This window comes from Copadichromis virginalis, linkage group LG10 (assembly GCF_057382275.1).
Source record: "Copadichromis virginalis isolate Kocher_CV1m ecotype Utaka linkage group LG10, C_Virginalis_male_GT1.1, whole genome shotgun sequence".
Lineage (NCBI taxonomy): Eukaryota > Metazoa > Chordata > Actinopteri > Cichliformes > Cichlidae > Copadichromis > Copadichromis virginalis.
In genome coordinates, this window is record NC_140627.1 from 1,068,179 (window position 1) to 1,091,736 (window position 23,558).

At 43.3% G+C, this 23,558-nt stretch overlaps 1 protein-coding gene across 8 annotated transcripts in view; it reads right to left on the minus strand.

Moving 5' to 3' along the window:
- Nucleotides 1–23,558, minus strand: part of LOC146699599 (disks large homolog 2-like) — a 173,682-nt gene that overhangs the window by 64,524 nt on the left and 85,600 nt on the right. For 7 of the 8 annotated variants that reach the window (XM_085469337.1, XM_085469335.1, XM_085469338.1 and 4 more), the window contains 7 exons: nucleotides 22,141–22,224; nucleotides 18,801–18,962; nucleotides 18,648–18,701; nucleotides 18,234–18,284; nucleotides 14,692–14,816; nucleotides 6,079–6,248; nucleotides 5,458–5,594 (listed from right to left, as the gene is read on the minus strand). In XM_085469337.1, the coding sequence (XP_085325463.1) occupies nucleotides 5,458–5,594; nucleotides 6,079–6,248; nucleotides 14,692–14,816; nucleotides 18,234–18,284; nucleotides 18,648–18,701; nucleotides 18,801–18,962; nucleotides 22,141–22,224 (783 nt within the window). Of the gene's footprint in view, nucleotides 1–5,457; nucleotides 5,595–6,078; nucleotides 6,249–14,691; nucleotides 14,817–18,233; nucleotides 18,285–18,647; nucleotides 18,718–18,800; nucleotides 18,963–22,140; nucleotides 22,225–23,558 lie in introns of those variants that run through there. The other variant, XM_085469336.1, reaches the window with a different exon arrangement.

A 23,558-nucleotide genomic window follows, 5' to 3' on the forward strand; every position in this document is an offset into this window, starting at 1 on the left:
ACACATCAGATTCACCAGGGAGGATATGAACAGTGGCAGGTTAGCCTTCTTAGACTGTGAGATTTCCATCAGTAATGGAGGACATCTAAAAGCTGACGTGTACCGTAAACCTGCACATACGGATCAGTATTTAAGGTTTGACTCTCATCATCCACTGGAGCACAAACTGGGCGTCATCAGGACGCTACAACACAGAGCGAACACCATCCCCACTGACACAGCAGCCAGGGAGGCAGAAGAACATCAAGAAGGCCCTGAGTAAATGTGGTTATCCCAGCTGGACTTTTGTCAAAGCTGGGAAGGCTCCTAAAGAAAGCTCCAGCAGATCCAGGAGAGAAGGACAACCGCTGCCCACCTGCAGTGATCCCGTACGTGTCAGGAGTATCGGAGCAGCTGAGACGCATTTTTTCTAAACACCAGGTCTCTGTGGCTTTTAAACCCCAAAACACGCTGCGCCAAAAACTGGTCCACCCCAAGGATCGGGTCCCCCGACACAAACAGAGTAACATAGTGTACGCTGTTAAGTGCAGGAGGACTGGCAGGATTTATACATCGGGGAAACCAAACAACCTCTGGCTAAGAGGACGCCACAACACAGCAGAGCCACCTCGTCAGGCCAGGACTCTGCAGCCTGTTTACACCTACAGGCCAGTGGACACTCTTTCAATGATGAGGATGTAACATCCTGGACAGGGAGGAACGCTGGTTTGAGGGCGGAGTCAAGGAGGCCATTTACGTGAAAAGGGAAAGACCATCTCTGAATGGAGGAGGGGCCTAAGGGTACATCTGTCACCATCTTACATGCTGTGATTGCAGCCATTCAACTCTCTGTGAATGGGACTCATGGACTTTGATCAGTGGTTGTTGACCATGGTCATGAGACTTTACATATTGATGATTATAAACTGACCTCCCAGCCCATTGTTCCTTCAGTGGGCTGGTTTCAGTCATTATGCAAATGTCCTGTTTATAAGATTGAAACCTGCAGTCAGCTGAGACTGAAGACGTCACCTGATGATGACGAAACGTTTCTCCCACAAAACGCTACGTCCAGATGAACAGAATCACCTTTTGGAGATGTTCTTACCTGGATAAGTGAGTGTGAAGACATTTTGCACAGTTCTTAACCAAAACGTCTCCTCCACCAGATTGTCAATGTAATGTAACACTTTGCATTTAATAGAAATGAAAATAAAAATCTTTTTATGTTTAAATATTAATATGTTGGGGGATTTTTTCAATATATTTTTATGGATTTTATAATTGAGCCGTATACAACAATCACCTTCCAAAGAACACAATAGAAGGTGGACGGCAAGTCAACGAGGTGGTAATACAGCATACATAAATGTTAAGACAGAGCACATTTCACTTAAGTTTATCCATCAGGCTAATGACTGGTTGCCAAATCTTATAAAACACTCTCTCTCGGTTAGACAAGGTAAACCTGATTTTCTCCAGGTGGAGTACATTTCCAAATTCTCTCAACCACATTTCGAAGGTAGGAGGTTTATCAGACTTCCAGCTTTCTAGCCACAAGTGTGGTCATTGACACAACCTGTGTCTCTGCCTTGTCCCTTGCCCATCCCGGTTCAGACACCCCAAATAATGCTGCAAAGGGGAACATGGGAACTCCCTGCCAAAGGCTTTCGTCAGAAAATCAAACAAATGATTCCAAAAAAGTTAGTTTTTGGCATTGAAAGAAACGGTGAGATAAAGTTCCTCGATCACTTGAACACTTAAGACTGGCTGAAACGCTCTTATATATTTTTTCCACTTTAGTGGGAGAAAAATGCAACCTATACACAACCTTAAATTGGATCAGACTATGTCTAGCATTTATAGAACTACAATATATATTCTTAATGGAAGAATGCCAAATATCCTTGGGCAAGATACTAACCCCATGTTTGCCTACTGGTGGTGGTCAGAGGGCCCGGTGGCGCCAGTGTCCGGCAGCCTCGCCTCTGTCAGTGCGCCCCAGGGCAGCTGTGGCTACAATGTAGCTGCCATCACCAGTGTGTGAATGTGTGTGTGAATGGGTGAATGACTGAATGTAGTGTAAAGCGCTTTGGGGTCCTTAGGGACTAGTAAAGCGCTATACAAATACAGGCCATTTACCATTTAATGCACTCTTGCCAAAGATCATCAGAAACATCCACCCCCAGTTCTTCCTGCCACTGCTCCCTAAAAGTATGAGATGAAGGACTGTATATATCCAGTAAGGCCCTGAAAAAGCGAGACACAGCACCTGTAGTGTAGGGCTCAACTGACACGAAGCTGTCAAACACTGAGTTTCGAGGAATCAAATTGTATTGTGGAATAGATGCTTTGATGAAATGTCTCAACTGTAAAAATCTGAAAAAATGTGAATTAGGAAGATTAAATTTCACCCTCAATTGCTGAAAAGATGGAAAATGTCCATCAATATAAATATCTTTGAGAGAACAAATCCCTCTTCCCTGCCATGTCACAAACGTGATGTCCTCCAGCCCAGGTCTGAAGGCATGATTGTTACATATTGGAGCATCCAGATACATTTTAGGAGCCTTTACTGTGCCCAATATGTTGTTTTTAGTATGATGCTCTCTTGAAACAGAAAGATGAGTAGCTGTGAGTAGCTAGCACTGCCTCGTCTCAGCATGTTTTTCTAGATCAGCTGGGATAAAAACTCAGTTTTCCTTGTTAATTAGTGGGGAAAGTTATGAGTGGGAATTTTTTGTCTAAGGCTGACTTAAATGACGTTGAGGGTGATGTTTTTGAACTGCCTTAAAATAGCTGGTCCCTGCTGCTGCTCCCGCTCTGTGTGGCTAAGGTCCAACCATTCCCTGCACCCGTAGCAGTTCCTCGGGTGAGGGTGGCTAGGATTCAACCGGTCCCAGTTCCTACTTCCAGGGTGTTTCAGACCCAGCACTCTTCTGCACCCCTACTTGTTCTTAGGGTTGGAGTAGCTGGTGTCCTTTAGTTTCTACACCTGTCCCAGTTCTCATTTGTAATGTTCACAAATGCTGTGATGGGCTCTGAAACCTGACTAAAACGCTTTAAACAAACCATTCCTCTGCAGATGATAAGTAGGCTGTTTCACAACTTTCAAGAGAAAAAGGAAGATTGAGATTGTTTATAATTAGTTAAGAAAGCTGGATCAAATGATGGCATTTAAGTAACAGTTTAACTACTGCTCTTAGGCCTGTGTAGCCAATTAATAGATATTACAGTATGGAACATGGTATCGAAAGTAGCTGTGCACAATGTCGTGTCAGTGAAATGGTTATGACAATTTTTTTCTCTAATGGTTAAAAATTTATGGTAAATGGACGGATTCTTATATAGCGCTTTTCTACTCTTCCGGAGCACTCAAAGCACTTTTTACAACATGACACATTCACACAAGCATACAGGATACTTGGTATGCAGACCTGAGGAACCAGTTCCAACCACTAACCTTCCAATCAGCAGATGACCTGCTCTACAGCCACCCCACAAACTTACAGCATCTGGTAATCCTAGGCAGTCTCCCATCCAAGTACTAACCAAGCCCAACCCTGCTCAGCTTCTGAGTTCATACGAGAGCGGGCGTGCTCGGGGTGGTATGACTGTAAGCGCACCACTCTGACGTTTTGTCACCCTGGCTACAGTACTGAAGAGAAACCTGGGGTTGTTGATTAATGAATAGTAAGATGGTCTAGCTTTACAGGCTTTTTTACAGAGCAGCAAACTATTTTTACAAGCTAAACGATGATCTTATAAATTAAGATCATCATTTCCTCTACAGCCTACATTTATGTGCTTTAAGGTGTGCATTTGAGAATTATACCAGGGAGTCAAATATTCCCTTGACTTTTAGTTCAGGTAGCTGCTCTGCACTGTGTTGACACATGATAACAGTGGATTAATTATGTCCTTGTATTAAACTTACATGCTTAATCCATTATTATAAATTCAAATGTTAATAAGAGATGATTAGACAAAAGATGGGTTTCAAGAAAATACTGCTAAATGTTCAGTTTCTATGCCATACGTCAGAACAAGATCTGCAGTATGAAAGTGGTGGGTGGTAGGTCGGCCTAGCATCTTGCGGGCCGACCTTAGTAGTTTGCTCTGTTGCAGCCCCTTAGTTTTGCAGGACTCACTGACAGCAGTCTTGCGTCTGGCAGAAAGATGGCCGGAAAAAAATCCCGAATGATCGTGATCGGCGATCATGATTGAGCGCTTGGTGAAATCAAATAGAAGAAAAACAAGGATTCAACAGCTCAACCTGTGAAAGAGTGGTTCTGGGAACATGAGACATCATTTTCACACACGGATTGGCCACCACAGAGTCCAGAGCTCAACCTCCTTGAGAATCTTTGGGAAGCGCTGGAGAAGGCTTTGCGCAATGGTCAGACTCTACCATCATCAATGCTAGATCTTGGTGAAAAATTAATGCAACACTGGATGGAAATAAATTTTGAGACATTGCAAGACCTTATTGATTCAATGCCAAAGCGAATGCGTGCCATAATCAAAGCTAAACGCAGTCCAATGAAATATTAGAGTGTGTGACCTTTTTTGGTGGCGACTGGCAGTGTATAGCAGTGTGTAAAGATAGTCTCGATATGATTGAGACTGTGTGGTTACTTTGTAACCGTGGTTCTCTGAGTGAAAGACTTCAGCTCTCTCCAGATTCAGGCCGCTCGGAGACGCATCAACGGTTTCATGTTTGCTCAGCTGTTTTATACGTGGCCAGGCTAACTAGAGTGTCTTAAAGAAGTATTCACACGGCATGACCAAGGGGGTCATTCCCCTTATATATCGATTATGTAACGGAGTGGAGCAATACTCTCACACAGAGAAGGTTATAAGGTAACTGTACATTCTCTGACATCTAGCCTCTATTACTTGATGAAGTTTATACCACTGTGATTTTTACTGTACAGTCATGCTTAAGTATTTTCTATATCATCTTTCTGTGTTTAAAGAGAGCATCAAACTAAAAACAACATATTACTATTTAAGCAAAAACGATCTTTATTAAATGGTATTAAAAGTGTTAAATCACATTGGAAATCTGGTGGAGGAGATGCTATACTGAAGAACTGTGCCAAATAAAGAACATTTTAAACACAGGTTGAATAATCAGCAGAGTTAAACAGTCCATAAAAAGTGGGCTAGAATTACAGTTTGATAGGGTCCGAGTGTCTTGGGGCAGAAAAACACAAACACATACAAACAGCAGTTTGGGTTGTCAAGTGTTGCCATACCACTGGTAAATAGATTACAAATAACACCACACAATGCTCTGCAGCTGATATTGTCACTAAGACATTTTTAGATCCACAGGGAATTAACAGGGGTTAAGAAGCCACACCTCTCATACGGGCTTTTCAGTGAGCTTCATTAAAGCTCGTAGACATCCAGAACTGTCATACACGTGTGTGCAATGTGGGCCTTACACGTGATGTTCATGCTGTTTCTCACCATTAATAATCTGTCTCCAACTTGCAGCCGGCCATCCTTTTGTGCCGCCCCACCATGAATAATTTTAGTTACATATATGCTGTTGTCACCAGGGATATGCTGGTTTCCCACTCCACCTGCAATACTGAAACCAAGGCCTGTGTGTGTGTGTGTGTGTGTGTGTGTGTGTGTGTGTGTGTGTGTGTGTGTGTGTGTGTGTGTGTGTGTGAGAGAGAGAGAGAGAGAGAGAGAGAGAATGACAGTAGTTAGTTTAAAGATATGACATAGGCATACACATTATGATATAGGAGGATGCTATAACTGTTGTATTTATTAATTGAAAGGGACACGTTTTTGTGGCAGTGTCATGGGTTTTCAAAGGCTTTCTGACAATGAATACATTTCACAGTAACTTCAAGGTCTTAAGCTCTGCTGTGTTTACAAACCTCCCAGCTGTCATAACTACAGTAAGTAACACCCATTCTTGTGCTGAGCTCTGGAAATCCAGATTAATCATTCAGGGTCAAAAAATGACCCTCGCCATACACAAAATGTGCAGCAGTATCACTGAGAACGGAATATCATCAACTATTCTCTCAAATTTATAATGTACAAAATCATGTTTTTTAGGTCTATACCAACCTTTTGGTCCTTTGATTAGCTTGAGCTCAATGATTGTCTCTAGCATAGGCCTGCGGCGCCGCACATACAAATGGACAACAGAACCTGCAACCTTTAGGGCCTCTACTGCCTTACTGTGGGAAACTTCAGACACATCAGCATCATTCACCCGAAGGATGCAGTCATTTACTCTGGAAAAGGAAAAGTCATATCAATAGCTAATTCACATGAAGACAAACTTACAATACTAATCAGAATTTCATTAACTGATATAAAACTCAGTGGTGAGGAGAGTGTTTCCAAGGCAGGCGCACATCACGGACAAAATGCTAACCCCAAAGGCTTTGTTACACACTGAAGCTCAAACTTTTATCTCATTACATGACTTTTTTATTGACTGCTATTCCCAAAAAAAACAGAAAACCTGTGAATACATTCCAGCATATTTACAGCACAATCACACGCACATAGAACAATTCTGTATAAATGTTAAGGTCTGACAAACAGGGACAGAGCTAGCAAGCAACTGAGTTTGAATTCCTATTGGGCATCGACCAAAACTTCCATATGGTGGCAGCCAAGGACACTAACCTCCTGAAGGTTGCTCACAGTGACCAGGTGGGGCCCAACCCTCGCTCACACTCTCTCTTGCACATGTTACACCACTCCAGGACAACTTGGTGTAAACAGCAAACCGAGTTTATTTGGGTACCCCAGAACCATGGCTTTTACATACAGAACCCAAGCATGCTCTTCGCTTCTTGTTTTCCAGAACATTTCTTTTTTTCTTTTTTCCGTGCCTGCCCTCTACTGGTGGAAACGTGTAACAGCCAAAAACCCAACATAGCTGAATAGCCCAAATACCAACGGATTTATGCAATGTTTTAGACCTATTTTAGCTTTACACTTTACCAAGTGCTACACACACACACACACGTAGTAAGATTGTTATGATTATAGTAACGATTTCATTATATTATATTTTATGTCAGAAATAAAATGTTAACCATTAGAGAAAAAAATATATAACCGTCTCACAGACATTACATTATGTATCGCTACTTTCAGTACCACTGACATTTACACCCTTTTTCCAATTGATCTTCAGTTATTACTTCCTCCAAACCATCAACGTGTCTTTTAAACCCCATTCCTACAAGACTGCTCAAAGAACTCAACTAATTATAGGCCTGTCTCAATCTTCCTTTTACACAAAAAAAACCCTCTTCTGATATATATTAAAAAAACAAAGCCCTTTGGGGCAACTGTGGTTGTGATTTGGCCTATATATAAATTTGAACTGAATTAAATTTAATTTATTTGACGTGTTTCAGTCCAGTTTTAGAGCTCATCACAGTACTCGTAGCAGTTGTGAACATTACAAATGATCACGGTCGCTGACAGTGGACACATCTCTGTGCTTGTTCTGCATCAGGCCCCATCTTATCTTAATGACCTTGTAGTACCATATCACCCCATTAGAGCACTTTGCTCTCACACTGCAGGCCTACTTGTGGTTCCTAGAGTATTGAAAAAGTAGAATGGGAGGCAGAGACTGACCATGTCTCGCACACTTAAAGAACTGTATGACTTATTGGGCATTAAATCTGTTTGGACCAGCATCTACCACCCTCAGACTGACGGGCTGGTGGAGTTGCTGAATAACAATAGTAATGGATTGCATTTATATAGCGCTTTTCGGGACCCCTCAAAGGGCTTTACAATACCACTATTCATTCACACGCTGGTGAAGGAAAGCTACAGTTGTAGCCACAGCTGCCCTGGGGCAGACTGACAGAGGTGAGGCTGCCATATTGCACCACCGGCCCCTCTGGCCATCACCAGTAGGCGGTAGGTGAAGCGTCTTGCCCAAGGACACAACAACCGAGACTGTCCAAGCCGGGGCTCGAGCCGGCAACCTTCTGATTACAAGACGAACACCCAACTCTTGAGCCACGATCGCCCCTAATAAGACTTTAAAGTCCATGATTCATAAGTTCATTCACAAGGATGATCGCTCAGTCCCAGTTGTTTGTTGTTTGCAGTGCGGGGGTGCCTCCACTGGATTTTCTCCCTTTGAGTTATTGTTTGGCAGGAAGCCGCGGGGGGTGTTGGACCTGAGGGTCCAAATCCAGCAAAAAATGAGATCCAGTATTTTCTGAACCTGAGAGCAAAGCTGCACACATTAGGGAGGTTATCATGAGGAAATTTGCTCCAAGCCCAGGAACTTCAGGAGCGCCTGTACAACAGAGGGACTAGGTTTATGGCAATTTTCACCGGGAGATAAAGTGCTTGGATTACTCCCTTCTTTCAGCTCAAAGTTACTCACCCAGTGGCAGGGACCCTTCATGGTCACACAGCGAGTGGGTGACGTAGACTATGAAGCGGTATGGTCAGACAGGGGAGGAGCAACACAGATTTATCACATTAACCTCCTAAAAGCATGAGGCTGAAACTGCTTATTTGGTGAGCCTAGTGAAGGAGCGAAATGATTTGTGGGGGTGGCGGTAGAGCAGATCAGCTACTGATTAGAAGGTTGGTTTGATTCCTGGCTTCCCCAGTCTGCATGCCAAATATCCTTGGGCAAGATATTAACCCCAAATTGCCCTCCGATGCGTTCATCGGAGCGTGTGAATGTTTATTAGTTGTACTTGTGTTTAGAAGTGCTTGTGTGAGTGGGTGTGAATGGGTGAATAAGGCATGTTGTATAGAGCGCTTTGAGTACTCCGGGAGAGTAGAAAAGCACTATATAAGAATCAGTCCATTTACCATTTGGGGCTGGTGGTGTCAACTTCCACCATTCCACCATTGTGGTGACCATCTCAGACAGGCCAGAGACCAGATGCCGCTGGATTGCAGCAGCTGTTTGCAGATGTGTTCTCCCCCCTGTCCAGCCTCATAGAGCACCATTTTGAAACGTTCCCTGGCTTGACTGTCCGTTCATGGCTCTACAGGTTACCTGAACATAACAGACATATTGTTCAGAATTGGCTGAAATGCTAAACCTGGGAGTAATAGAAGAGTCACACAGTGCGTGGTGTAGCCCCATAATTCTTGTGGTGAAGAGAGATGGGTCTATACGATTCTGTGTCGACTATTGTAAGGTGAAGTGCCACAGTTTGATGCTTATGCCAGCCTTCGGTTAACAAGCTTCTGGACTGGTTAGGCCAGGGCTGTCCATCTCCATCCCTTGAGGCCTGGAGTTGGACACCCCTGGGTTAGGGACTGCTTGTTTTTTCGTTACACTGGATTTAACAAAGGGCTACTGGCAGATTTTCTTCTCTCCAGAGTCCAAGGAGAAAATGGCCATTTCCACTCTGTAACAGCCATCGGACCAAAAAAGAGTTGAAGGTCTTGGGGCTGGCTGGTTTCTACCGCCGGTTTGTGCCCATCTTTGTGGACTTAATCAGCCCGTTTGCCGATTTCATTAGTTAATATTAATCTCTGGCTGTCTTCCACAGTGTGTCTTCATCTTGTTTTCCTCCCCCCACCCCAGCTGGTTGTGGCAGAAAGCCGCCCCTCCCTGAGACTGGTTCTGCTGGATGTTTCTTCCTGTTAAAAGGGAGTTTTTTCTTCCCACTGTCACCAAAGCACTTGATCAAAAAGGGTCATACATTTTTTTCTCTGTATTACCGTACAGAGTTATAAAGTTCCTCGAGGCAGCTGTTGTTGTGATTAGGTGTTGTAAGTTAGTTGTGGGATAAAATTGAGGCAGAGGCAGCCAGAAGGGGACGGGGGGGGGGGGGGGGGGTTAGCCTCCTCTGCACCCTGGTGACATACCCCTACTCCAAGGTCCTGCATGTGTGGGTGGTTGTGGTGGAGCGGGAAGAGGGAGGCAGCTGGAGATGGGGAGGGAAGGAAGGGAGGGGCAAGTGACCCCTCCCTGGGGCCAGCTCTCCCGCTGACCCCAGTAGGCACCCCCATACTCCGCGACCCGCCAGGGAAAGGGGGCCCAGGCCCATCCAGACCGGGGCCCAGTGCAGCAGCGCCTCCCGGCCCCACAGAGCCCGGGACAGTCCACCCAACCCCACCACAGAGAAAACTGCACCCACCCCACCATCCACTCATCTTCCAGACTACATAAGACAATAAACACCCAGGCTGAGATCTTCCTCCACCTCTCCTGTATCTCCCCCTCCTGCAGAGGGAGCTCCTGAGGAGAGGAAAGCTCCTGCAAGATGTGACCATCTCCCCCACCAGTTGAAGAGCCCCCCAGGTGGCTTGATGCACCGGCGGCACCCTGCTCCAGAGCTGGGCCCCCATATCCCTCAAATTTATCCCACAACTTAGACATTCACATTACTCACACTCTCATTACACAAACATATAGGATCTTGGGGGTGGGCACGATACACGGAATCCAAATTACCATCAGGGTGTACACCCCACCCCTGGCATCGTTGCCCACCTCTCAATGTTAAATACACGTAGACATTGAGGGCTAGCAGGAGGGACCATGCGCTTACCTGCTGCTCTCTGGCAGGTAGCTCCATGCCCTCCTGGGTTTTAAATGCACCTTAGAACACACATGCATCAACACTACAATGAGCGGGTGGAGGGAGGTTTGGAGTCTTCTCTCACCCCCATTCTCTGCAACCTGCTGGAGCGGGGGGGCTAGGAGGAAGAGTTGGCCGTCCGACTGCGGACTGGAGTGTGGGGCCTTCCTGCTGCTGCGGAGTCGGGGCGGTCTGCCTCCCCTCACCGCAGGGAAAAGGGTAACACCACCTGGGTCTGGGTGCAGTTCCCCCCTCCAGGGGCAAGGGTACCTAGACCCGGTTTGTAGAGTACGCTTGGGGAGTGTGATCGTGTGTACAGCGTCTCTTTATGTCTGTCTCCACGTTGGTTGAGTGTGGAGTAAGTGCATATGAGAGCATGAGGGTGGGAATGGATGTTTGTATCTGTGTGTGCCTGTATGTCTGTGTCTATATGTCAGGTTGGGTGTCAGGCGCCACCTCTCTGGGGACATCTCAGGCCCTCCAAGGTTTGGAGGCCTATCTCCCCCTACCACCACTTCCCCTGCCAGTGGCGGACTCCCTCAGACATCGGTGCCTTGGTGGTTCTTTGTGTCCGGGGATGGGCGTCCAGGTACGCACCAGCTCACTCCTTGGCGGCCGCTTATCGGGGCCTGGAGCCTGGGGCTCGCTCGGGCCACTTCGGAGGTGGGGTGCCCCCGGCCTCTCGGCCTGGGGCTCGGTCACTCAGGCGCAGCTGGCTGCCGGCGGAGCTCACGGGCGCGTCACTGCAACTCCCCCTGGCTTCTGCTCCGCGGCTGCTGAGTGAGCCCTCATCTGGGACTCTCCTCAGCTCTTTCTGGGACAGTGGCGCAGCTGCCCCTCTGTTGGTCTTCCTTGGTCTCTTGTGTTCTGGGGGCCTCTGGATGTCTGGAGTTTTGATCTCCTCCATACCTGCTTCACGCCCTGGAGGACGGGGCTGTGGCCCCCCCCCACACCCTCTAGCAGATCATTACATGAAGGAACCTTTTAAAAAACAGAAAACAAGCGTGTCCATGCTCACAGGTGTACACACGGGTGATCACACCCACAAACTACACCCTTTTTGGCTCCTACCTCAAAGCACACTGTGTTCTGTTGATTTTATGTGCTGCACAATAATGTTTAACATTTAGTATTTACTGTCATATTCCCATATATCATTGTGATGTTGTTTATTCTATTACTCTTGTTCTCTTCTGCTTGCTTTCTTTTTTCTTTCTCAGCAGGTGATCCAGGTGATTGATATATGCATTTTTTTTTCTCTGCCCGTTCTGTTGGATTTTGTCTCTTGCCCTTCTCCCCCGTCCCTCTTCTCAGCTGTTTCTCTTTCCCTCTTTCTTTCTCCCCTTCTTTCCCCCAGTCAAGTCTGTCCCGTATTCAGTAAGTGAAAATAAAATAAACAATAAAAGGTGAATCAAATGGACCATTACGGCAAGGCTGGGATGGTCAGTTTGGTAAAGTAAATCCGTTGGGCATCTTTCTTTGCCTTTAGACAACAATTCTGATGCAAAAGAGCCAAACAGGACAGGCAAAAAAAAAAAAAAAAAAAAGGTGTTGTAAGTTAAAATAATAATAATAATAATTTAATTGTACATAACTATAGTTATAATATATAATATCACATTTAGATAAATGTTGTTAGTCACACTAACTAATAAAAAATAGTTTAATTTATCTAATAAAATAATACACCCCCCTCAGGAAACAAACCCCTCCAAACATTTGGGTCATTTAAATCAGATGATGCTCTCCTCCAGTTACAGGACTGTTTTGATCTGACAGACTGGTCCATCTTTGAACAGCAGGACCTGGAGACCTCCTCTCAGTCTGTCCTAAGTGCTGTGTACAGAATGGGACATTTAACAGAACCATCCAGGTTTTTCCTATCCAAAAACCTTGGATTACAAGTGAAGTACAAGCTCTGATCAGAACTCAAAGCTTTGCGTTCAGGCTGAGGGACAGTTCTCTATACAGCACTGCCAGAGCCAATCTGAGGAGGGGTATCAAATAGGCTAAGGAGGCCTACAGGAGAAAGATAGAGGATGAGGAGGATAACTTCCTCACAGACAACAATCCCTGCCAGGTGTGGCGAGGTATCCAAGCCCTTGCCAGCTTCAAAAGGCCAGAGCCCAAAACCCCAACAGCAGCCTCGAACCTGTAGCAGCTCAACACCTTCTTTGCTCTATTTGAAAACACTGCTTGCCCACTCACCATGTCCCCCACCTCACCTTGACCCAGCCGCCCCCGCAGGAACATGACGTCAGGAGAAGACTGAGAGTGGTGAACCCTAATAAAGGAGAGTAGGTGTAGGAGTAATAGGAGAGCTGCTGGCCCCAATTGCATCCCAGGGGCTCTGGTTCAAGCCTGCACGGATCAGCTGGCAGGGATCCTCACCAGGCTGTTCAGACCCTTCCTGACTCTATTCCCACCTGTCTGACAGCCTCCACCATTATTCCCATCTCCAAAAAGACTAGAATAGACAGCCTCAATGACTACAGACCTATAAGCCCTCAAATCTGTAGTCATGAAGTTTTTTGAGCAGATAGTGTCTACCCCCTCCCTCCACCCCCAGCTTACAGAGAAAATCAGTCCACGGAGTGATTCACCAGTTCAACAACACCCTTCACAGAGTGCTGACCCATCTGAAGAACAGGAAGAGCTGTGTTAGAAAGCTTGTCACGGACTACAGCTCACCATAATCCCAGACATCCTCACCACCAAACTGGAGAAAGATTTCCTGACACCAGCATCAATCAGTCAGACTTGCCCCCCATGTCTGGGGGGAAACGTGGGGGGCAAGTCCCCACTGTCACTCAGCACTGGTGTCGTCCTCAGCCCCCTACTGTATGCCCTACGTATATGACTGTACAGCAACCCACCCAACCAATGTCATTGTCAAGTATGCCGATGACACCACTCATGGGCTCATCCTCTGATGGAGGTAGAGAACTTGTCCCACTCGCGCTCAATAACCTCAGGCTGAACATCCTCAAAACAAAAGAACTCATAATGAACTTCAGGAGGCACAGACAGCTCCACTCCCCTCTCATTATAAATGGAGAACAGGTGGGATGTGTCTCTGTTTCAGGTTTCTAGGCATCCACATCTCCACTGATCTCACTTGAACAAACAACACCAATGCCCTGGGGAAAAAGTCCCAGCTGCAGCTGCCATTCCTCTGTGTCCTGAGGAAGAATAACCTGGATCAGAAGCTGCTGCTGGCTCCTCAGTGGAGAAAGTGCTATCCATCTGCCTGGGTTTTTGCTACGCAGGGGCCACAACTGAGAACAAGAAGGCTGCGCAGAATGTTAGCATTGCCCAAAAAATCAGTGTCTGCCCTCTGCCACCCCTGGAAGCCCTCACCAGATCCTCCTGTCTAAGGAAAACGATGGCCATCAAAGGTGATGCCCTTGCACCCCGCCAACCACCAAGTGGACCCAATGCAGTCTGGTTGGCACCTCGGGTCAGTCAGGTCCCACACCTCCAAACTTACCAACAGCTTCTTCCTGAGGACCATCAAAAACACTATCCTCTCACACCCCAACCCTGCCCACCCACTTCACCAATCTGAGCCATGGTGTGAGTAACCCCCATCACTCAGACCACTCACTTATTTTTGTATATATTTCTCTTAATTGTATATATTTCTCCTGTTTCCTATTTATTTCTATATTTTATTCCATCAAAGTCAGTGTGGAGCACCCACAGTTTTGTTCTACATGTACAGTGACAATAAAAGGCTGTTCTAATCTATTCCATTCTATATGAGAGTTTTGTTATATTGAGGGCAAAAATTGTTGAAAGAAGTAATTATTATAGAACAAACACATCATCATCCTGCTTAAGTTTAAAAACCTTATACTCTCAAAATCCACTAGAAACCAACAGAAATATGACAATACTACCTCAGAACTGAAAGATAATAAAAGATGAAAAATGAAGTTTTAGAAATCTATTAACGTTTATACAGTTATCCAGTAATCAGAGATATAGTTCATATTCAGTGTGATGGGAGAGATTTCTGTCATCCTTGTACTGAAGATTTCTTCCGTAATGGTTTTGTGACATGCACGATTGTAATAAGTTGTTTCTTTTTTTTCTTTGTTCTCTTTCACCACAAAAGTAAACATATGTAACTAACCTCAAGCGTCCATCCCCTGCTGCAGCTCCTCCAGGGATGATCTTGGTAATGAAGATGCCGGGGTCATCACCAATATGGGGGTTATCTGTCCCTCCAGCGATGCTAAAGCCCAACCCTGAGTTACCCTGCGGTCATGAAAATCTCATTGATACCAAAGCAGAACCCATTTTGTATAGTGTGGTCAAAAAATGTTTCTTATCCATTCACTTTTCTAATTCTCAGTTGTTTATGTAGTAACTGAGGAGGCTTCCCCCGGAGTATATCTACCACTGCAAATGTAATGAATTAATCATCTCTGAATGACAATACCGTATTCACAAGGAAGCAGGTGAACAATGTCTCTCAGAGAAGACAGGCTTAAACCATTTCTGACAGGGCTTCAGTAAACAGCAGATAAACTGAAAGGTCGGGTGCATTTCTCGGGTCATGTATCAGGTTGTTGGCCTTCACAGGACGTGACTTTTATATATTGTTCATCTGCTGTAGATAGTTAATTTTGTTTTCACATCTGTTTTTCCTCTGTTTTTTTTAAGGACAAGGTGTACAACGTCCCAAGATATGCCAAGTTTTCGAGTAAATCAACACCTTTGTGAAAAATACAGGCATTAAAAATGTTGTTTAATGTCTGTTTTTGCTAAATTAACTGAAGAAATTGCAACAAATTTTGTGCTTTGGTGAAAAGTGCTAGCACTGAAGTTCCCATAATTTGAAAAATTGTTGTCTGTTTTCAAGTTGTCCCATTCACAAACTTGGGTTTCCATGCATGGGTGACAACAATACCCCATCAGCCTTTAACAGGTGAGGGGTAATTAAGTGCAGGCCTATGTGAATACAAATCTTCTGTCTGTTTTTATCCCTGTGCCCTCCTCAGCTTTTTCTCCCTTTGACATCTTCATGGAAAAAAATGTACTTGTACAAATTCTGACTAGAAATCCTGATACAACAATATTTCTTTCTGCATTTTGTTTAATAAGGGTTTTAATCAACTTGAGTCTTTATAAAAAAGACGATTCAATAATTTTCAGGATTTTAACCCTTTAAATTCCAATTTAAACATTTGAACTTTTTTTGTTTTTTCCAAAAAACACACAAAACACTTATTATTTTCTAATTATTAGTGCCAGATACGCACTCTGGATACCTTCGTGGACAAAAATGCCCCATTCACTTTAACTAAAACTATCTCTCTGCCACTGCAGTATAAAAACATGCATTCTATAATGTCTGCATTTCATTTTGAAGAAAAGTACTGATATCTGACATTTTTTCCATTGCAGGTCGAATAATGAAATTACTGTATTATTGTACAGGCGGCCAAAAGAATGATTGGTGTGGATGTGTACGAAATCATTTTTGAGGTATTAGGTGGTGTGTGTGTAAATGGCCTGCATTTGTATAGCACTTTACTTAGTCCCTAAGGACCCCAAAGCGCTTTACACTAGCGCTGTGGGTGAGTAAGTGCATGCATGTGAGTGCCAGTGTAAATCTGTATTAATTTCAGTGGTGACTAAAGGTCATCTTTGCGGGATATGTTGGATGTGTCTTTGAAGAGGCATTTGAGCAACTCAATGTGCTTACACATGGCCCACATACCGCAAAGAATGACGGCCCTTTGGTGGCCCAGATCTGGTTTGCCAGAGGTGGCCCACACATGGGCCAGCACAAGGCCAGCTGCAGGCTGGTGGTCCTGTGTTGGCCCATTTGTGGGTCACCTCTGGTAAACCAGAACTGTTAAACGTAGCACAAATGTTTGACATCAATTTTGTTTGATTCCATTAATGTGGGGGGGCTGGTTGACCTCTGATGACCTCTAGAAATTGACCTCACCCAACAGCGTGTACATGGGCACGTCGTCAGGAGCTGGAAGCAGATGGATTCAGAATATGCAGGCTTCGTAAGTCTTTGACCAGAATTCACTGAACCAGCAGCAAAATAGAAATGTATGGGTCTATTTATTTATTTAATTATTACAGTGACCCCCCCCCCCCCCCCTCAAAAGAAAAAAAAACACTTTGGAGAATGAGCTACCAGAACTTTTTCTGTAATTTTACACATTTAAATCTTACAATTTAAGTCCAAAGAGTCGTGCTGACAGATTTCTTTCTTTGTAATAGCAGTCAGCAGTGGCTATGCAGAAAAACAACAAAGTGGGCTGTGTGTATAATGACTTTGACATTCCCTGGTCTGGAGGTATCTCCCAGGAAGCACTTGATGTGTCCAATGTTGAGAAGACAGTAGTTACTGCTAGTTTGGGTGTGATGTACACATTTCCTTCTCTCACCTCAGCCGGTTGCAGCAGATGGCCTTAGCTTTCGTCCGTCAGATACACAGCAAAGCACTATTTTTGGTAGAGCATGCTAGCGGGCCGTTGTTATTACCGTGTTGTTTGGAAAATACGGCGCACTTAAAATCAATCCTTTGATTTTTCTGAAAGTCGACAGAGCCCCTTATAATCCCGTGTGCCTTATGTATGAACTCTGGTTGTGTTTACTGACCTCGAAACGGTTTTATGTGCACGGCGCTCGAAAATCTGTCAAATGTTTCAGTACGACTTTGCTAAGCTACGAACCCGCACCGCTTGATGGATTGTCGGAGCGTTACGGCTATCGTAGGCGGAGCCTGACGGAGTGATACGTACTGTGCTTCAACATAATGTTACCGTATTGTGTGTATAACCTCTTAAGTTTTGTGGATATTACACATGGTTATGCTGAGGATATGTCGGCCAGTTTCCACTGGAAATGCCTTTTGGTTAAACTGTCAGCGAGGAATTTGCATTTGCACTGTTACATTTTTATATAACTTTAATGCACAGAAAACAGCTGCTTGTTTAAGTGAAAATACATTGATGGGTTTTTCTTTTTTGCACTAATAAAGTTGAAGAGTTGTAAAGCGTTTTGTCTCGTGTCAATTATATCTTCAGTTATATCGTTATCGCAAATTTTCAAATGTATATCGTGATAAATATTTTTGGTCATATCACCCTGCTCTAGTCTCCACCGCTTGTTTCCAGTCACAAGGAATCAGTACAACATGTTTCATTGAATGTATTCTCATGTAAAGTAAAATAGACAAAATGTCCTTTATGGTGTGACTCCTTTGTGAATAGTCACTATTGTGGAGCACTTATTTACACTTATTTATTCTTCTATTAAATGCAACATCAGTGCCTAGTAGAGCATTAAATCTACATGTATAGAATCATCCATCAAAGCTGATTAAAACTATTTAAACAAAGTTTAGTGACTTTGGCCCAAAATAAGATTCTAAAAAGCTGCAAAACTGAAATCTTATAAAAATAATCCACAAGCAGCGGTGATGTCACTGTGGCAATGTCCATTTTGTCTTATGGAGACAATAGTCAGGTCATCCCACATCAATTGTATAGCTCATAATATATACAAAATTAAATCTACAGCCTTAGCACAGATCTTTTTACAGGACAGGAACAATGTTTTGACTTTCCTGTATTATTCCTTTGCTTCTCAAAGACTAGTTTACTTCACCCTCACAGTCTGATTAGATGGATCTGAGATACTCACCCGCTCTAAGGTGATTTCTTCAAACTCATATTCAATTTCTGTGCTGTTGACCTGAGGAATGAAAAAACTGAATGAAGACACACACTTCATAGTTTCAGTCCACATTGCCTTAAATTACATGGATGATGTTAAGTGTTGAGGCCGAGCTTAAACTGAATGTGACGAGTGTTTCTCAGGGAAACGTGTAAAGTAGAGACTGTCTCATGGACAACAATTTATGATTGGTTATCAATGTAACTATTTTTTTAATATGGAGGGTCAACTACTGAGGGGTCAGTCTCATCTAGTACTTTACTTAATAAAAGTAAAGTAAAATAAAACTTAATAATAAATTATCAGGGAGTAAGTCTGTCTCTACTTGAGTAACCTAACAAGACAATCAGGAATAAACATTTAAAAGATAAATTCTCTCACATAAGGAAGCGACTCCAGAGTGTCTGTATTGATGATCACGGGAGCAGGGTTGGCCTGTAATGAAGACAGATAAGGAGAAAAAGTGAGAAACTTGAGTTTTACAGAAAAACCATCAAGCATGACTGTTCATACATTTACAGTTTGGGTGCTGACCTTGAGAGGAGAGATGTGAGAATGGGACACGTAGCCGTGCACATTTTCAATCTCTGACAGGTTCTTCTGTGAAACATGGACCAGCTCAGGAGCGCGAAGCCCACTGGTGAGCTGTGGGAATCCCTGGTCAAGCAGGGGTGAGTCATCTTCTTGGTAGTGATACTGCAAAGAGTGGAAAGGGAACAAAGAGAAAGACAAATGATTGAGAGTTTAAAACAGGTCACAGGTACAGGAGAAACATCAGACTGATGTTGTTTTCAGGAATGACAGGAGATATCGCAAAAACAACTAGTCTTGATCAACTTTAGCAAATTCATATTTTGGAGATTATGTATCTGAATTTCAGGAGCGGGACCTCCAAACACGCTCCTTCTGGTTGCCATCTACAGAGGTTCCCCCAGTTCTGCAAGCTGTCGTTTTCGTTTACGTGCCCCATCCATCCCCCATCCAACACGGGGATCTGCCAGGCCTGGGAGCCATCGCCAGTCCCCTTCGGGGCCTTCCCCAAACCGCAGCTCACTTCATGTCCAAGCATCACCTTTACCTACTAAAACGCTGTCAATCCTAAAATGAGGACGTGGGCCCAGCTAGTTCATTATTTTGAATATTTGTTTTTGTAAGCATAAATATTGCAAAAATGCTTAAATATTATGACCTTAAAAAGAAAGACGATTATTTAAAAGAGAGTTAATCAAAATGAAACTACACACCCGCTTTAACAGTAGAGTTCTTTTAAGATTCTTCACAGATTTTCTTCTGGAAAAAATAGTGTTTTCAACAAAAGAGGGGATTTCAAGCTGTGACTTACTGCAACTCCAACCTTCTCTTTTAAAACAGTGAAAAACAATGCAAACAAAGAGTAAAAAGCTTTGAGTTGTAACTAAAGAGTGTAATTTCTAATTTGATACAGCAACATATTTCCAAACTGTTAAGACTGGGTAATGTGGGTTATGATGTAGTATAATAAAAATCCGTAAGATGTAAAGATGGAGAGGGGTTCAGGATTGGTACAGCCAACAATGAGCCTGTATATAAATGCAGTGATAGTGGTAAGACCAAAGAGTTTATGGGCACCAGCAGTAGCTCTTAAGTGGAGTCTAGACACAATAAATGACAAATCTCCTGTCATCTTTGCATGAACAGCTAATGCTGTAGCTCAGGAGGCAAAGGAGCTTGCAAAGAAAAGCGTCTGGACGTCTTTAAGTTGCTTGAAGACGTTTCACCTCTCATCTGAGAAGCTTCTTCAGTTCTAAGGTCAAATGGTGGAGAGTCCCAGATATAAACCTAGTGGGAGTTTCCCCCCACAGAGGGACAAAAGGTATGATCTGGGGTGGGAACTCAAAACTGGATTATAGATGGCAGTTTTGAGTTCCCTCCCCAGACGCCTTAACACCCACTCACATCCTGGGCCATCTGACCTCAGGAAATCACATGATAAGGTGGGGCCAGGTTTCACAATGAGCTCACCCGAAACTCTGGCTGATTGGGACCCACACCCAGTTTCACACCTTGGCTCAGGTGATTAGAGGATCATCAGGGGTCCTTTTGTCCCTCTGTGGGGGGAAACTCGCACTAGGTTTATATCTGGGACTCTCCACCATTTGACCTTAGAACTGAAGAAGCTTCTCGGATGAGAGGTGAAACGTCTTCAAGTAACTTAAAGAAGTCCAGACGCTTTTCTCTCCAAGCTCCTTTGACTACGATGACCTGGATGACTGAGAGCCTTCACAGACATGTAGCTCAGGAGCTTAAGCAGGTCATTCACTGATTGGAAGGTTGATGGTTCAATCCCCAGCTGCTATGAGCCAACAATGCTGAAGCACCAATGGGGTTATTGGGTACAACAAGTGAAACAACACTTTGGTGTGTGTATTGCAGTAAGAAAAACCGCGTGATCAATACAACTGCTCTGTTGTACAGTGTTAAGTTGTGCTTATTGGGAAGTGCAGTTGTTAAGTTTGCATTCATGCTGCGAGGAAACATCATCACCACAAGAGAACCAAAGAGAAAAGTCTTCTCTGTGGTCCTTTCACCCTTTTTTCTGCCCTCACGTACAGAAGCACAACAATTGTCACATTCACTTATATTTCCTAAATAAGACTTTGACTTGATGTTTTTCACTTATACTTCCTTTCAGAAATATGTTTGTAAATTCTGCATTTTACATACTGTATTAATCAATCGCAGAGTTTGGTTGATATGTACACACTTTCAAGCACTTATCTGCACGTCATACACGCAGGCGCGCCTTCATACATCGAGTTACTTATTGCACTGTTGTGTCTGTATCGTTCTGTTCTTTTTTATTTGCAATTTTTGCACACGTGCACTTTGTGTAGTCCTGTGTTGATTGTCATATGCAGCACTGTGGTCTTGGAGAAACACTGGCTGGCTTCACTGAGCACTGTATCACTGCACATGGTTGGAATGACATTAAAGCCATTTGACTTGACTCTTTCATTTAGTTAACGTTTTATCATCAGCTGGTTATGCCAGCGAGACCTTTCCTCACTCATTTGGTGTCCAGATGTCAGAATGAATGAACCTTCTTCACTCTCTCTCCACTCTCTTCATCCAGGCTGCCTGCAATATTTTTGTAAATCCAGCAGATGTCACTACTAAGCAACACAGTGTTAACGTTGTGTTGACACAATAAGCGCAATATGCTATACACTCCATTGACCCATCACTAATGGCTGCTCTGGTCTCCAGTCTGCACGCTAAAATATTCAAATACTGATACTCTCCGATGCTTTCACTGTATGAATGTGTGTGACTGTTAGAAAGCATGTGAATAAGGCAAGTCACATAAAGTATAGTTCTATATTGTGTATTTTGTTGTACAGTTATTTTATTTTCAACTTTAATTTATATATTTTATCTTATTCTTCCCAGTTAAATTTACCCTTCATTCTAATTTGTGTTGTACAGTTATTTCATTTTTAACCTTAATTTATATTTTATTCCTTCCTAGTTAAATTTACCCTTTTTAATTTTTCATATTTATTTCCTATCTTATTCATAGCCTTTTCCTTTTTTGTTTTCTTTAGGTCACGAGCAGTTGTCCAAGCATTTCACTACATATCGTACTGTGTATGACTGTGTACGTGACAAATAAAATTTGAATTTGAATTTGAAAAGTGTTTTGAGTTCTCAGAGTAGAAAATTGCTTTAAAGAACCCGTCCATTTATAATAGTTTGAAACAAATGACCACATACAGCATCATCACTGTAAATACTGTCAAAAGAAGTGCAGAGAATGAAGTGATTGCGTTATCACTGCCAGCACAGTGTACGCAATTTGGATGGGGTGAAAAAACAAAACAAAAGAGTTTCTCACCCAGGGAGTGTTCATCAGGGCAGGGTTCATGCAGGGCTGGGGCTGGCCATTGTGGGTTGGCTCATGTACTGCTGCCGGCCTGTTCTGGAGAGAGAAGGAGGACCATATGTGACCACTATGAGCAGACAGTATAGGTGAGACTTATTAACAATTCCATGAAATGAATTCAATTTAATTTGATAAAACTTAAAATTCTTCCTTCTGTCTTGTATGCAAAGCAGCAAAAAGCTGATGCATATGCCCGGAGCTTACAATCCCAAGTCAAGTCAATGTGATGACTTGCATTTGACTTGAACACCATTAATCCATATTTTATTCACAATAGAAGATAGAAAACATATCAAATGTTTAAATTCAGATATTTTACTACTCCATGAAATATATTAGCTCATTTAGTGACAGCCTCAAAAAAGTTGTGACAGGGATAACAAAAGGCTGGAAAAACAAAAAGGAACAGTTTGGGAAAAGTTTCATATGGGAACAGGTCAGCAGTGTGACTGGGTATAAAAGAGCCTCTTACAGAGAAGAAAACAGAGACTCACCAACCTACAAAAAACTGCATTTGCAGATTGTGAAAAAAAAATCAAAAACTATGTTCCTCTGTGAAAAACTGCAAAGATTTTGAATATCTCAACATGTAGAATACATAATGTCACCAAAAGATTGAGAGAATCTGGAGAAATCTTCAGATGCAAAAAGGCTGAATATCAGACTTGACTGTGACAGTCAGACCCTCAGACCACACTCATTAAAAACAGGCATAGTTCTCACTAAATCACTGCACGGCAAAAGTTTTATCATGCAAAGAAGAAGACTTATGTGAACACGATCCATTACCCAGTGATGCTCCGCCTTTTTTGGGCCAATGCTCATTTAAAATGGACTGAAGTAAAGTGCGTAACATGAATTAAAATTTAACCCTCCCCTGCAGCTGAGCCAGGGACCACACCGCCGCCACACCCCCACCACCTGACTGAGGCTGGGGAGCCTCGGCGCACCACATGACCATCAACTTCAATCGCGGTTGAAGGCTGAGCGCAGAGTGTCATCACTGCTCCAGTGGGAAATCTCCCCTGGGGGAAATTTCGGGAGCCAACAGGATCTCACTTGAATTTTTTTTTTTAAGTAAAATAAATAAATAAATAAATAAAGTTTTTTTTTCACTTTTACAAATTAATTTGGATATTTTCACTACAGATTATGATAGAATACCTAGCACATCTACAGAATGGGGTTATTGTAAAAGAATAGCATTGTGGGGGAAAGTTCAAAATGAACAAAACATTTTCTAAAATTTCGCTCACTGTGAAAGATTGACCCAGTTATTGTCTGCATTTTCAAACTAACGACAGGTGGCTACAACAAAATAGAAAAGATTATTATAAAAGTACAAAAGTTGAAGTTTATCTGTAGCCTCC